This window comes from Podarcis cretensis (assembly GCF_951804945.1).
Source record: "Podarcis cretensis genome assembly, chromosome: 8".
NCBI lineage: Eukaryota > Metazoa > Chordata > Lepidosauria > Squamata > Lacertidae > Podarcis > Podarcis cretensis.
Genome location: NC_137177.1, coordinates 32,803,457 through 32,816,871, shown reverse-complemented (window position 1 = coordinate 32,816,871; position 13,415 = coordinate 32,803,457). Strand labels below are relative to the sequence as shown.

The window sequence follows — 13,415 nt, the reverse complement described above, 5'->3', positions numbered from 1 at the left end:
TAGTCCAAAACACCTGGAAGAAGAACAGCTGGAAAAGCTGGGCCTATTCCAATGGGTGCCAGCTCTCCATTGTGTTTCCAAGCCAGACTGTTTGAAATCATTTTACTCAGAGGTGCCAGTGGATCAAACCTTCTGCATATGAATTATGTGCTAGCCAACCTGATGGCTACCCCCAACTTTCCACCTTTGCAGTAGTATTAGGACACAGTGGCAGGGATGCCACACTGAGCCAAGCACAGGAGTGAGTCCTTCAAAATCTGACCCAAGCATTGCATCTAGCTGATTCCAGAGTTCCTTTCCCAGTCCCCTATAACTCCCATCAGCCCCAGCTGGTTTATTGGGTCACAGCTTGTGTGGGCCTGGGCTACTGTAAACAGGTTGCCCAAAGGCAGGATCATCCCACATTTTGGATCTTGAATGCACAGAGTAATCACACAAGTACAGTAGCAGAAAGGGGGTGGGGTGGGGTATTAACTCAATAATAATAATAATAATAATAAAACCAACCCCCTCCCTAACACAAAAATAACAAACCCAAACTGTACTTATGGGGAGGGGGTGTTTATAAAGCTGAGTGTTTTTGTCTTTTGCCCCCACAAATCTAATCTACAGACCTATATCCATTTACCTGAGAGTAAGCTCCATCAAATTTTATTGGATTTACTTCTGAATAGACATGACGAGGACTGCCCTGTGCATTTTTTTAAATAGTTTTTTTTTAAAAAATGTTCAAGTGTTGGTTTGTAAGACTTGAGTTATACAAAACAAACAAAGAAGCAAAACATACCTTAAAGTCTTGTGGCCGAATTCTAAGGCAATAACATTATAAATTATTTACCCTTCATAGTTCATTTACAAACTCTAGCTCCACCACCAATGAGAGCTAGAAACTTATTTTATATTCCTTGTTTTTACAAGAAGAAAAACGAAATAAAAATGAAATAAAGCTGGGATTCAAAAGATGCAGAGCACCTTACAAAATTGTGCATATAACTCTGCACTTATGAAACTGAGAAGGTGGTTTGGCATAGATATCTCAAGATGCAATCAATTTATTTCAAAAAAGAGCAGGGAGAAGAGGCCATACCTGGCAGCTAAGCAGACTATTGGCAACACTATCAAATTTGTTTTGCAGTATGGCTTCCTGATAGAGAGTGAGGTGGGCTTTAACTTCCTTCACCCACGTTCAGCCTGAAGGCCTAATCAAATCCCAGCTCTGTAAATATTTAATAGAAGGCAGTCAAATTAAGTTTGGCTTTTCCACAGGTTCTGGGATGATGGAGAATATTTCTGAAGAACACTTTGGATGAAAGAGAGGATAAAAAGGCAAGATTTAAGAAGAAAAGGTGGACACACAGTGTCTCTCTCTGGGTTCATGGGGAAATCCATAAGTTTGGATGCCAGCATCAAAATTCATTTCAGATTAGGATTCAGATTCATGAAAGGCTCAGTTTTAGACCTTAAATGCTCTGAACACCACTTTGGGAGGCAACATACGAGGAATTTCTTGTAAGTGTCTCTTAGATCTGAGCAGGAACAGAGGAAACTGCCTCATATCAAGTCAGACCATTGGACCTTCCAGCTCAGCATTGTCTACACTGACTGGCATCACCTGCTCAGGGTTACAGACAGGAATCTCTCCCAGAACTACTTGGAGCTGCTGGGGATCGAAGTTGAATTGACTTAAATTTGGGACTTTCTGTGTGCTCTACCACTGAACTACATCCCTTCGCCAAACTATTAAGCTGCTTTATTCTGAAACAGACCTCTTGGTTTCAGATAGAAGTCTTTTACAGCTCTACCTGGAGATGTCCGGTGACTTTCTCCATGCAAATTGTGTGCCACATCACTGAGATAAAACCCTTCTCTGAAGCAATTCCTGGAAGCCTATTGTGCTATCCTTACTTTTGCCCCAACTAAAGAAATCAAGTGTTGCACACACACTAAATTGGACCCATCCTCAAAATACTAACAATATTTACTCTTATAGATAATAATGACTAATTGCTGCTAGTGGTAATAATAAAAGCAGTTTTGAAGAATCTATTAAATTTACACAGATATTTTTTTTCTAAATGAAAGGAAAACACAGGTCCTGCCCTCTTGCTCACATTACAGATGAAACAAGGGCGACGTAATATGAGGGTGATACGAAAGAAGAAATGACCACAGAGGAGATGCCTGAGCAAAGAAGAGTGTCTTCAGCAGCTGTTTGAATACAGAGACAGATGGAGATGTCTGTATGTCAGGAGCCAAGACATCCCACAGGAATGGTTCATTTAGCAAAAAAAAGATGGAGATAGGAGACAGAGGAAGACATCTTAGGCATGGCGTGGGGAAGAAGGGACTGAATGTAGAAGGGCAGAGCAGGAGAAGCAAAAAGAGAAAATGAGGAACAAGAGAACTGGCTACATGCATTTAAAGTATGATGATATTACTTTAAATAGTCATACTCCCTCCCCAAACAATTATGGGAGCTGTAGTTTGTTCAGAACACTGACAGTTGCTAGGAAACCCATTCCTTTCACGCAACTACACTTCTCATAGTGCCTTAACAATGGATCCCTCTTCCCAGAGAACTTAACAAACGACAGCTCCCAGAATTCTTTGGCGAAGTCCTGACTGTTTAACATGGTATCATAGCACTTTTAATGTATGACAAGAATATGGCCAATGTAAAGCAAGGGACAAAAGGTAGGTGCCTGTGTGTATTTAAGAAAAAAATGAATGTCAGATGTGAAGGGCATCCAATGAGTGAAAGGTAAATATATCTAACAGGGAAATGGGCAGGGCAGGTGGAAGATGTTATGGCATATTTGAGAACACACCTATGCACACGGCGTTCACCCAGGGAGTTTGGCCATAGGGGAAGCGAGGCATCAGATCCAGTTTCTGCAAAATTTGGGGGTAGGGAGTCAAGACCTAGAAAGTATACTGCAGTGTCTAAGATGTTGAAAAGATCCCCAGCAAGTATTCCGTAAAAGTGTGCAGGAGGGGCACAAGCATACCCCTAAATGTGAAGGGATCCAAAGTGTATACAGGTTTATTTGCACAGGATCTCCTCTAGATAAGCCAGATCCCTGGCTAATCTGCTTTCTCACTTGATCAGAGGAGCTCATACAAGCAAACATCTGTCTCTACGTAGTCTCTTCAAACTGATGTCCTCCCATCAGATGTCAAGCGAATAATAGGGAACCCTGTTTAGGGAAGTTTTTAATGGTTGATGCTTTATCGTATTTTTAATATTCTGTTGGAAGCCGCCCAGAGTGGCTGGGGAAACCCAGCCTGATGGATGGGGTATGTATAAGTAAGTAAGTAAGTAAGTAAGTAAGTAAGTTCTGTCAGATTTGTGGCCGTGGGGAATAGACAGTGAATGCAATCTGACTGCCCCCTCCCCAGTGTAGTCAGTGAACACATGGGGAGGTGTTGCTTGAATTTTCCTAGTCTAGCAGAGCCACTAGGGTGAAAGGGGTTCTGCCCCACCAACCCCCTAGCAATCTCCTATCTGCTCGCCTTCTTCCTTCCAACCAGTCAGGGAGCGGCTCTACCTGTCATTGCCTTTGACTCTACAATGGACACTAACCACCATTGATCAGAGCCCTTCTAGCTGGTCAGACTTGAATTTGATAGCACTCAGGGTGTTCCACAGTATGTACTGTTATGGGCAATCATTCTCAAGAGCCTTTCTCACTGGTCCCCTGTAGTTCCCCTGCCCCAAATGGCTAAAGTAGGTTTTTGGAAGTCCTGATGAATACCCAGCTAATGTTGCTTAGGTCCCTGGTTGAGCATCTGCAAACTCACTTCTTAATACAATTCATCAAAAAGGCAAGGCTTCAGCATTTGAAAGTTATTTTTTTTTTAAATAAAAAACCTAACAAACCCAAAATACAGTATAAAAAAATAGTTACAGGGATAAGAAAAGTCTAAATTTTAAAAGGAAGGAGTTTGTGACTGTATATAAAATTAATGATTAACACTGTCACAATGGCACTGGCAAGTCCTCCCTTATTTCAAATGAAAGGTTGCTATAGAATTCATTTGCAGAGTCAGATATTTATGCCAAATATCCTCTTATGTTGATTTAATTCATCCACACATCAGGGAATTAGCCGGGATTTTGCAGTGCCAAGCAAGTACCAAGAAAAAAAAGGAAAGAGCAGAAATGCACAAGCTGTGCAGTGATGGTTCAAAAAGACTGTGATGGAGAGATCCAGTGAAGTGGAAAGTGTGATGTTCCCTATTGACTAAATACTACAGCAGATAGAGAAGGAGACAGGACTCTCAACTTCCGTCTCCAGGACATCTCTGGCACAAACTCGCCTCTTCTCTTTCCTTCTTGAATGTCTTGTAAGCCCAGAGAAATACCTTGTATGTGCCCCAAGGTGCACAGAAATCTCCAGTACACCATACATCCTCTCCTTCCAACTGCTTAGGGCTATTCCACACTTCCACTTGTCCCATGCCCAGAAAGCATGGATCAGAGAGGCTTTCCATTTGTCCTTTCTAGGCATGGGTCTGAGTGTTTTCTCATTTGTTCCAATGCTTTCCCCAGGAATACCCACTGTTTAACACTGAATCGGAAAACAAACACCAATCTGCAGGAAAAAACAGGATAGATGTTTGTTCTGATTCAGCAGTAAACAACAGGTTTCTCCAGGAGAAAGTGCAAGGCAAGCAGAAGTGTGGATGAGCCCTTGGAGTCCCTATTTGGTGATGACATTAAGAGCTTATCCACATTTCCTGGGGGGGGGGGGTGCTCTTTAGCACTCAGTCAGAGCAAACAGCAATTCTGGTTTCCCCTAGTTTGCCATTTGTTCCGATCTATCACTAAAGAGTGAATTTTCCCTTAGAAAGGAGTGGGGCAAGAGGAAAACTGCTTGGACCCATGCTTTCCAGGAGTGGAATTGTGGATGAGCCCTAAGTGTTATTAGCACTGATCCTCTGGCATATGCCCCCCCCCCCCCGTTGATTGCTTATGCCAGGGGTGGCTAACCTGTGGTCTTCCAGATGTTGCTGAACTACAACTTCACTCTACCCCCCTTGACCATTCACTATTGCAGGTTGGGACTGATGGGAGTTGGAGTCTGACAACATCTGGAAGTTCACAGTTTAATCGCCCTTAGTTTATGTTCATTACATGTACTGTTTCTTTAGAAATGAAGATAGTAGATTCTCTCCTGCACTGGAGGCTGTTAAAGAGAGGTTGGGTGGTCCTCTGTCATTCCTGCAATCTGTGATTCCTGCATTGCAATGGGTTGGACTACATTACTTTTGGGGTCCCTTCCACTGCAATTCTATGATTCCATGAAATAAATAAGTAAATAAATATATTAACCTCAAGCAAGTTTCCCTGTTACGTTCAGTAAACATGGCACGTGGCAGTTCTTTGTAGGCTAGTCAGTATAGCATCATCATGTCAACATGGAATGTTCAAACTGCACTTTTAAACATTTATGGAAAACCCCCATGAACCAGCGATTGTCACCTTTCCTTGCTTTTAGCCTAAGCATAAAGGATTTCGGAGATCACACCTGTTGACTGTTTGGATCTTGAAGGACACTCTGACCCCACCCTCCCAATTCCTGCTGATTTGGGACACTAAAACACTTAGAAAATGGGCTTTGGTGCCTAATGTTGCTCACACCTGTCCCAGCCAAAGAGGTAAGTTTGACAGCTGGAGGAAGAACTCAGTGACTGCACCTCTTTAGCTGAACCACACCTTACAATTAGGGAAACGTGTGTTTAGAAGATTAAACAAGGAGAAGCAATTAAACCATTCCCAGCCCCACTGCAGGCTACACATGCTGCAGGATTAATGGGCCAACCAAGGCTCTCAGCAAGGATGTTATTGGATGCTACCCTGAAAAGAGACCCCTACCGAGTGAACTTGATACAGTTCACAGCATCATATTTCCCCCCCTTCCCTGCTTATAATGAACCCCCAAGAAGGTGGAAATTGAAACCAATTTCCTGCCCAATTTCGAGTGTTTGGCACTGCACAGTTACTTGCCTCACCTCTACAAACTGGCCTCTGGTCACTCCAGGCTGCTATCATACCACTTAGCTTCTTACAGGTGATGCTTTTGGAACCTTGCAAATCGTAGCCTTCGTTGCAAGTGAACTGGATGCTGGATCCTAACCTGAAAGATAGAAATGGCATTGCTTTCAGCTTCTGGGAAAATGGATCAGCAATAAGAACTAAAAGCTGTTCTTCGTGCATTCTGGTTTCCAGTCAAGAAGTCACTGCGGCAGCTGACTGGCCATTTATCTATTTATTTGCTCCTCAACATCCAGACTTTCTAAGCAGAGTACTTCATTATAAAAAAGCATACAAAGAATAAGAACAATTTAAGAAGCCTGCTGAAATATGGAAGTTTCTGTAAAGTGCCTGAAATTCAGGAGGGAGTTCAGAAAGGAGCCCACAGGACTGGGTCCACAATACTGAATGCATGGCTTGTGGTAGCTACAAGCTATGCCTTTGGGCCATGGGAGACTACTAATAGAGACTGCCATTTGGAGCTCACGAGTGCAGCTGATCCCTGCCAAAAGTGGACAGTGAAAACAGCACTGACCAAATGATTGGTGGTGACTTTACAGGTGGTTTGGATCAACAGGGATATTCCTTTGCACTGGCGCTTGAACTCAAGCTGAACTGCAGAGGAAAAATGGGTCACCTGACATCATTGTGATGTCAGGTGACTGACAGGTGGTTGGCCCCATCCAACTGTCCGAGTGGCTTGCCAGGAGTGATGGAGCTAAGGATCTCGTCTGCCAGTCAAATCCTGTCCCCCATCCCCTGCTCTATGATATATATCAACTTTTTATTATTCTAAGGTTTATTCACGATTCCACCAGGGACATTTCAAAGGGGCATTTTCAACACATATTAAACAGAGTGGTACCTTGGTTTACAACCATAATCTGTTCCGGAGGACCGTTTGTAAACCCAAACAGGTTGTAACCCAAGGCACGCTTTTGCAAATGGGGCCTCCAAAATTTTTTGTGTTAGTAATCCAAAAAAAAAGTTGTAATCCAAAAAAAGGTTTACACTTCCTGGTTTGATGTGTTTGTAATCCCAAATGTATGCAAACCAAGACATATGCAAACCAAGGTGCCACTGTACCTGCACTTTTTAACCTGCCCCAAATATCAGCATAGCATATGGTGTGTCTTGGCAACTGGCACTTCATTGACACAGCAATCAGCTCACCACATCCTAAGTACTTATTTTCTGGTTCAATGGGGAGAGGATGTCATTGATGGAACAGGGAGAAGCATCTGTTGAGGTCCTGGAGAGCAGCTGGTCTGAGTGTGCATCTTACGTTTGATGTAGCATATAGATTGCAGCTTATAGTGTCTCCGAATACTCTTAGATGGGATTGTGTGTTTGCTCCCTCCCTGCCCCATCATATCCCTCAGTGGACATCATTATTTCTTTGGTTCTGACCCAGATTCCAGGAGAATATGGACAGAGGCTTGGGGTGAAAATTGAAAGGCATTTTTAGAGAACAAATCAGGACTTGGCAGAGAAGTTAGATTAAATATTGATCCACACACACACCCACACCCTTCACACACACAATGTGAAGAGCTTGACTGGCTTATTTTAAGCCAAAGGGAAGAGATGGCAACACAGCAATGGGAAGCCACTCATGCAATTCAAACAACCTCATGGGGTAGTCTCCCCCAATATGGTATCCTTCAGATGTTTTGCCTGTGCTGGCTGGGGCTGATGTGAGTTTTAGTCCAAAACATCTGGAGGGCACCAGGCTGGAGAAGTCCATCAAAGAGGTTGGTTCACACACACACATTTGTAGCTTGACAACTATTGGTGCCAGCCACTTGTCTGGATTGAGAAGCACTTTGCTTGGGTTGGGATGTAAGCTCTGGACTGATTGTGGTATTTGATCTGTGATTGTTAAATCCATGCAGCTTTTCAATTTACACAAGGACAGACATTGGCACTTTATATTTTAGCCACCATCTAACCTGAATTCCTGATGACTGCACAGCTAATTTTTCCCAGGCCACAAACACTCAGGTTGTTTCACACATTCTCATGCACATTAAAAAGGTAAAGGTAAAGGGACCCCTGACCATTAGGTCCAATCGTGACTGACTCTGGGGTTGCGGCACTCATCTCGCTTTATTGGCCAAGGGAGCCGGCGTACAGCTTCCGGGTCATGTGGCCAGCATGACTAAGCTGCTTCTGGTGAACCAGAGCAGCGCACGGAAAAGTTGTTTACCTTCCCGCCGGAGCGGTACCTATTTATCTACCTGCACTTTAACATGCTTTTGAACTGCTAGGTTGGCAGGAGCAGGGACCGAGCAACGGGAGCTCACCCCATCGCAGGGATTCAAACTGCCAACCTTCTGATTGGCAAGCCCTAGGCTCTGTGGTTTAACCCACAGCACCACCTTTACCTTTACCTTTACCTTTTTAATGAGCATGAGAATGTGTGAAACAGCCTGAGTGTTTGTGGCCTGGGGAAAATTAGCTGAAATCAGGAATTCAGGTGTGTGAGAGTGACTTGGGCTGTGTACTCATCATACACATAATCTCCTGCCCAAAGGATCATGGGAACTTTAGTTTACCCCTTGCAGAAGCATAATTCACAGCACCCTTATCAAACTACAGCTCCCAGTATTCTTTTTTTTTTGGGGGGTGCTTTTAACTATATAGTGTGTATGCAGCTGTGGGTTCAAATCCCACATCAACTCTTCACTGAGGGCTCCTCCATATAGGAATAACTCCTTTTCAAGGGACACTGAAACAAAAGGGGGGAACGGGGGAAAGGAGAAGAGTGATTTCGAAAAGAAGTGATAATTACATGATATGGGATAACTCTCTGTAAACAGTTGTGGCCATACTAAAAAATTTACATAGAAACTACTATCTCTAGGGACACATCCAGTCAGTAGGAAACTTTAGCACAGACCCCACTGTGGTGACTTGTCAGTATTTCCCTTTCTTTTTCCCCACCATGTTGAGAGAGAGAGAGAGAGAGGCCCCATTCACACGTTACTCATGTGCTGGGCTTGCCATGTTGAGATGCCCACCCCATTTCACTATTACTTTCTGCAACAACCACGTGTGTTGTGCACAGTGAAATTTCAACATGGAAGTATCTGCTGGAGGTCATAAGGAGGGTGTTGGTGTAATGTGAACAACAGGCTAAATTACACAGCGCTTGGTCTCATGTACTGAGTGGCACACACCCCATGTCTGCATGTTCTGAGATGCACTGGGTTACCATAGCAACACCAGTCTCTAGGGCATTTCCTTTCTCATGTCCTCTGTCTTATTTGCTGTCAGGTTCTGAATCTGTGAGAGTCAGAGGAAGAGGCTGTGGGTTTTACACAGCAGTGTTAGCTAGCATGGTGGTACTGTTAGTGGACCTGTACATAAGTATCTTTACTTCAAAGACCAGAATACTGTAACTGCATATAGTATATTAGCTTTGTTTTGTATCTGGAGACAATAAACACATTGTTACTTTGAACTGTGTGGGAGAGGAGTTTTTCCCTTAACTGGAGACTCTGGAAGAAGCTGTTCTTCTGGGAGTAGGAAATCTCTGCAGACCCTTCTGATACATCACACGGGTTGAGGTGTGGTGGACTAACTGGCTTCCACAAGACACTAGCATAGGAACATCTGGTAGTGTAGGTCTCCTGATTTTGCAAAGCCCCTGCAGGTGTTATAATTTCACTACCAGCAAGTGCACATGACATGTGGTGGTTGGAGAAAGGAGTAGGGACCTTGGGGGTGATGCTAAAAGCACAAGCCTGCTTACCTGTGGACATGGAAAGGCCCTAAACACAACACAGGGATATTGTTACACCAGCCTTTGCCAACCTGGTACCCTTTAGATGTTTTGGACCATAACTTCTGCAACTACGATAGGAGTTGCAGTCCAAAACATCTGGAGGGCATCAGGAAGTTCCCCACACCCTGCAGCAAATAACCAGGATAGCATTTGAGCTACAGGCAGCCATTCCAAGAAAGATACCCAGGAGGAGTGTTCTTCAATTCAGGATCCACAGTCCCAGATTTCTGAGGTTCCCATTTCAAATGTCAGAGCCTCAACCAGCTCAGGGCTTGGTAGAGCGATCTATAGCGGGGATTACCATGGAATGTGATCCATAGGGAGTAGACAACTGTGTGTTCTGAAGGCAAACAAGCAAACCCATAAGTGGACAGATGAGAGGATGCTTGGGACAAATCACATGAAGAACAGAACTATAATGCACTGGTTTTCACACTCTGTTCTGGGGAACACTGCAGCTCCACAGAATGCTATTAGGAATTGACCAATGAGATGATCATTGACAGTGGACAGCTCCCAGAAAACTACAACTTAACACCACCACCCATCTGCTGCAATACCCTGTAGGGTGCTGGAGTGTGTTGCCACATTCTAGAGTGCACTAGCATTTTGAAGTGAGGGTACTCTGGGGCACCTAAAAAAGAAAATTCTGTCGATTTCAACTTTCTCAGACTCTCATTCCCCCCTACACCCCCATATTCAGTTCACACCAGTTAATGATGTATTTTTTTTATCAGCTCATATATGCATTTTTGTGCACATTTTTTCTAATACACATTTGCCCATTTTTACAAAGGTTCCCCTAGTATTATGATTTTTTTGGTACCTTTTATTCACTAATGTACACATTTCAGTACACACTTTCATTGCACACATTTTAATAACACTTTTAAAATAACACATCATCCAGAAAATGGCTACGTTTTGGTTTGTGTACTGGTTTGGGAAGTACAAACTATGCAGGTTAACATAAAAAATTGAACCAAACTAATTTCTCCCCCAGCTTTATAACAGACCTCACCAATCCTGAAGACCTTCACCCTATGGGGCTGGCCTTGAACATATCCCAAAGTCCTCTGCACCTCACAGAGGCCATTTAGCAGATACAGCAATGTGGAAAGACTCATCAGAGAGTTTGAAAAGTGATGGAGTGGGAGGAAAACAAATATAACATTTCTCCTGTGACACTCCCAAGCAATTAAGAGAGCTGTGTGGATCAGTGGGGCCTCGGTGTGGGCTGAGACACACCACATATCTGATTGTAGGTGCCTACATATCCGACCTATGGATTCAAGCTAGTGTGGCCCCCATGTTGAGCTGCAATCCTAAGCAGTTTCTTGAAAGTGACTGTAGATGAGATCAACCATGCTTGCGCTTGAAGGAAACATGGCTGTAATGAGGCTGCAAGGCTCAATTCAGATTGGAAGAGGTCACCATGTTAATAATAGTGTAGACTCTCATCCCATCATGAAATAGCACATTCTTGGGTTACCTTAATCACTTTTTCAACAGATCCATCTGTAAATCACTCCTCATGGAATAATCCACTTTGTCCAACTGAATGAGCTTTGTTTTCCACCCATTTCGCATGGGCAGCTGATAACAGAAATATTGTGTGTGTGTGTGTGTGTGCAAAAAAAGAACATTATGAAGTATGTTGTTGACTCCTTAAGAACAAAAGAAGAGTCCTGCTAGATCAGCCCAAATGTTCTCACAGTTGCCAACCAGCCCTCTCACCACTTATAATTCTTCTCAGCTAGCTTCAGAGGGATATTGCCTCCAACCATGTGAGAAGAACATAGCCACCGTGACTAGTAACCATTCACAGATTTTTCCTCCGTAAATTTAAAGCCATGCAAGTTTGTGGCCATCACAACATCTTACAGAAGCTATTTTTTTTACATTTAACTATGTGCTGTGTGAAGAAGTCCTGGATCTCCCAGCATTCAGCTTCATGGGATATCCATGAATTATATAGTCTTATGAGAGTGCGGGGGGGGGGGGATTCTCGTCAACATTCATATACATTTGATCATGTTCTTACTCACTTTTTTCTACCAGGTCCCTATTGCTGTAACCTTTCCTCAAAGGGGAGTTGCTCCAGCCCCTTGATATTTTTGAATGTACTTTTCTGAGTTTTCCCCCAGCTCTACAATATCCTTTGTGAATTGAGTTAACCAGAAATGTACACAGTATTCCAACGGTGGTCACACCACAGATTTGCTTAATGACATTATGATAGGGACAATTCCATTTTCAATCCCTTTCCTAATTAACCCTGGCATACAATTTTTACCTTTTTGATAGCTGCTGCCCACAGGGTCAGCATCTTCTTCATGCTCTCCACTGCGATCTTCTGTCACAAGCCCCATGATTATGGCAGCCCCAGACAGAAGAGAAGAAGAACCAAGAGAGAGCAGATGGGAGTCCCTTGTAACTCTAGACAACGGGGGGGGGGAGCAGAGCTGCCTGCTCTTGCCACCCGCCCTCACATGGACTACAGAGACTTATTAGGCAGCAAGGGAGGACTCTACCAGCCAGAGGGAGGAACTGAAGAAGAGTTGAATGTAAAGGGGCAGGGTATTGTGCCCGGTGCTGCTTTTATAAGTGGGATCAGCTGTGTTCACCCAGGAGGACTGGGCAAGTGCATGCATGGAAGCTCCATAGGTCTTATGTGAAGGTCTTATGAGTGAGCAAGCCCTACCTCAATTTTGAAAGCTTGGAGGGAGGGGCACGTCAAACTGTTGGGACATCTCCGTAGCTTCTGTTTGGTTCTGAATCTCTCGCCTTGCTCATGTACTCTGAACTCTTGACTCCTGGACCTTGTGCTTGCTGCTGAACCTATATGCTTACCACAAGCTTGGCATTATTGAAACTCTTTGATGGCCCAAATAAATTTTAAAAGAACAAGGAGCTTCTTGTTGATCTTATTGTGGCTAGGTGGAGAAAAGTAAAATTTTGGAAGGGAAAATATTTAATCTTTTTTCCCCCTGTAGTTGCTAGTTGGAAATTTTGTATTTTGTAAAAAGGTAACAGAAGGGGAAGAAAGTATCTAAATATTCAAGCACTGCTTTTGACAGTTTGTTAAGTTTATATTAATTGTGTTGTCATGTTTACATTGCACCTTGGATTGCAATATGGCATCTGGATCCTATTTATCTCTGTAAGTGGGTGGGTGTTTGAGTTTTTGGGTAGTTTTCTTTTTTTGGTAGTAATGTCTTATCATTATTTATTATTATTTGTTGAATTTATATTCCACCCTATACCAGGAGGTCTCAGGGCGGTTCACAGAAAAATCAACGTTTTCTCCTTTGTAATATGTAAAAACCCAATAAAGGACTTTAAGGGGGTGGGTAAACTTGAATAAAAATCTCTTCTTACTTTGACATTAGTGCCACCATCATTGTGTTCTGGGACAGGAGCTAGACATCTCCCAACATCTCATTTTTAGGTCAGTCACTGCTAGTACATACTCCATACTGTTTCCAACACCAGCCAGCTAATTTCTCTCGGGAAAAGCTGGGCACGAAGGCAACAGCATTCCCTAGCCATGCCCTTGCCCATTGCAACTGATATTCAAAGCAAATT

The 13,415-nt window shown here is 43.3% G+C and overlaps 1 protein-coding gene across 11 annotated transcripts in view; it reads right to left on the bottom strand.

The window, feature by feature from the left end:
• Window positions 1-13,415, bottom strand: part of CSMD2 (CUB and Sushi multiple domains 2) — a 519,932-nt gene that overhangs the window by 223,803 nt on the left and 282,714 nt on the right. For 3 of the 11 annotated variants that reach the window (XM_079985202.1, XM_079985205.1, XM_079985207.1), the window contains one exon: window positions 6,016-6,140. The exons of 2 other annotated variants lie outside the window; for them this stretch is intronic. In XM_079985202.1, the coding sequence (XP_079841328.1) occupies window positions 6,016-6,140 (125 nt within the window). 6 more of the 11 variants (XM_079985210.1, XM_079985212.1, XM_079985208.1 and 3 more) reach the window with 6 other exon arrangements.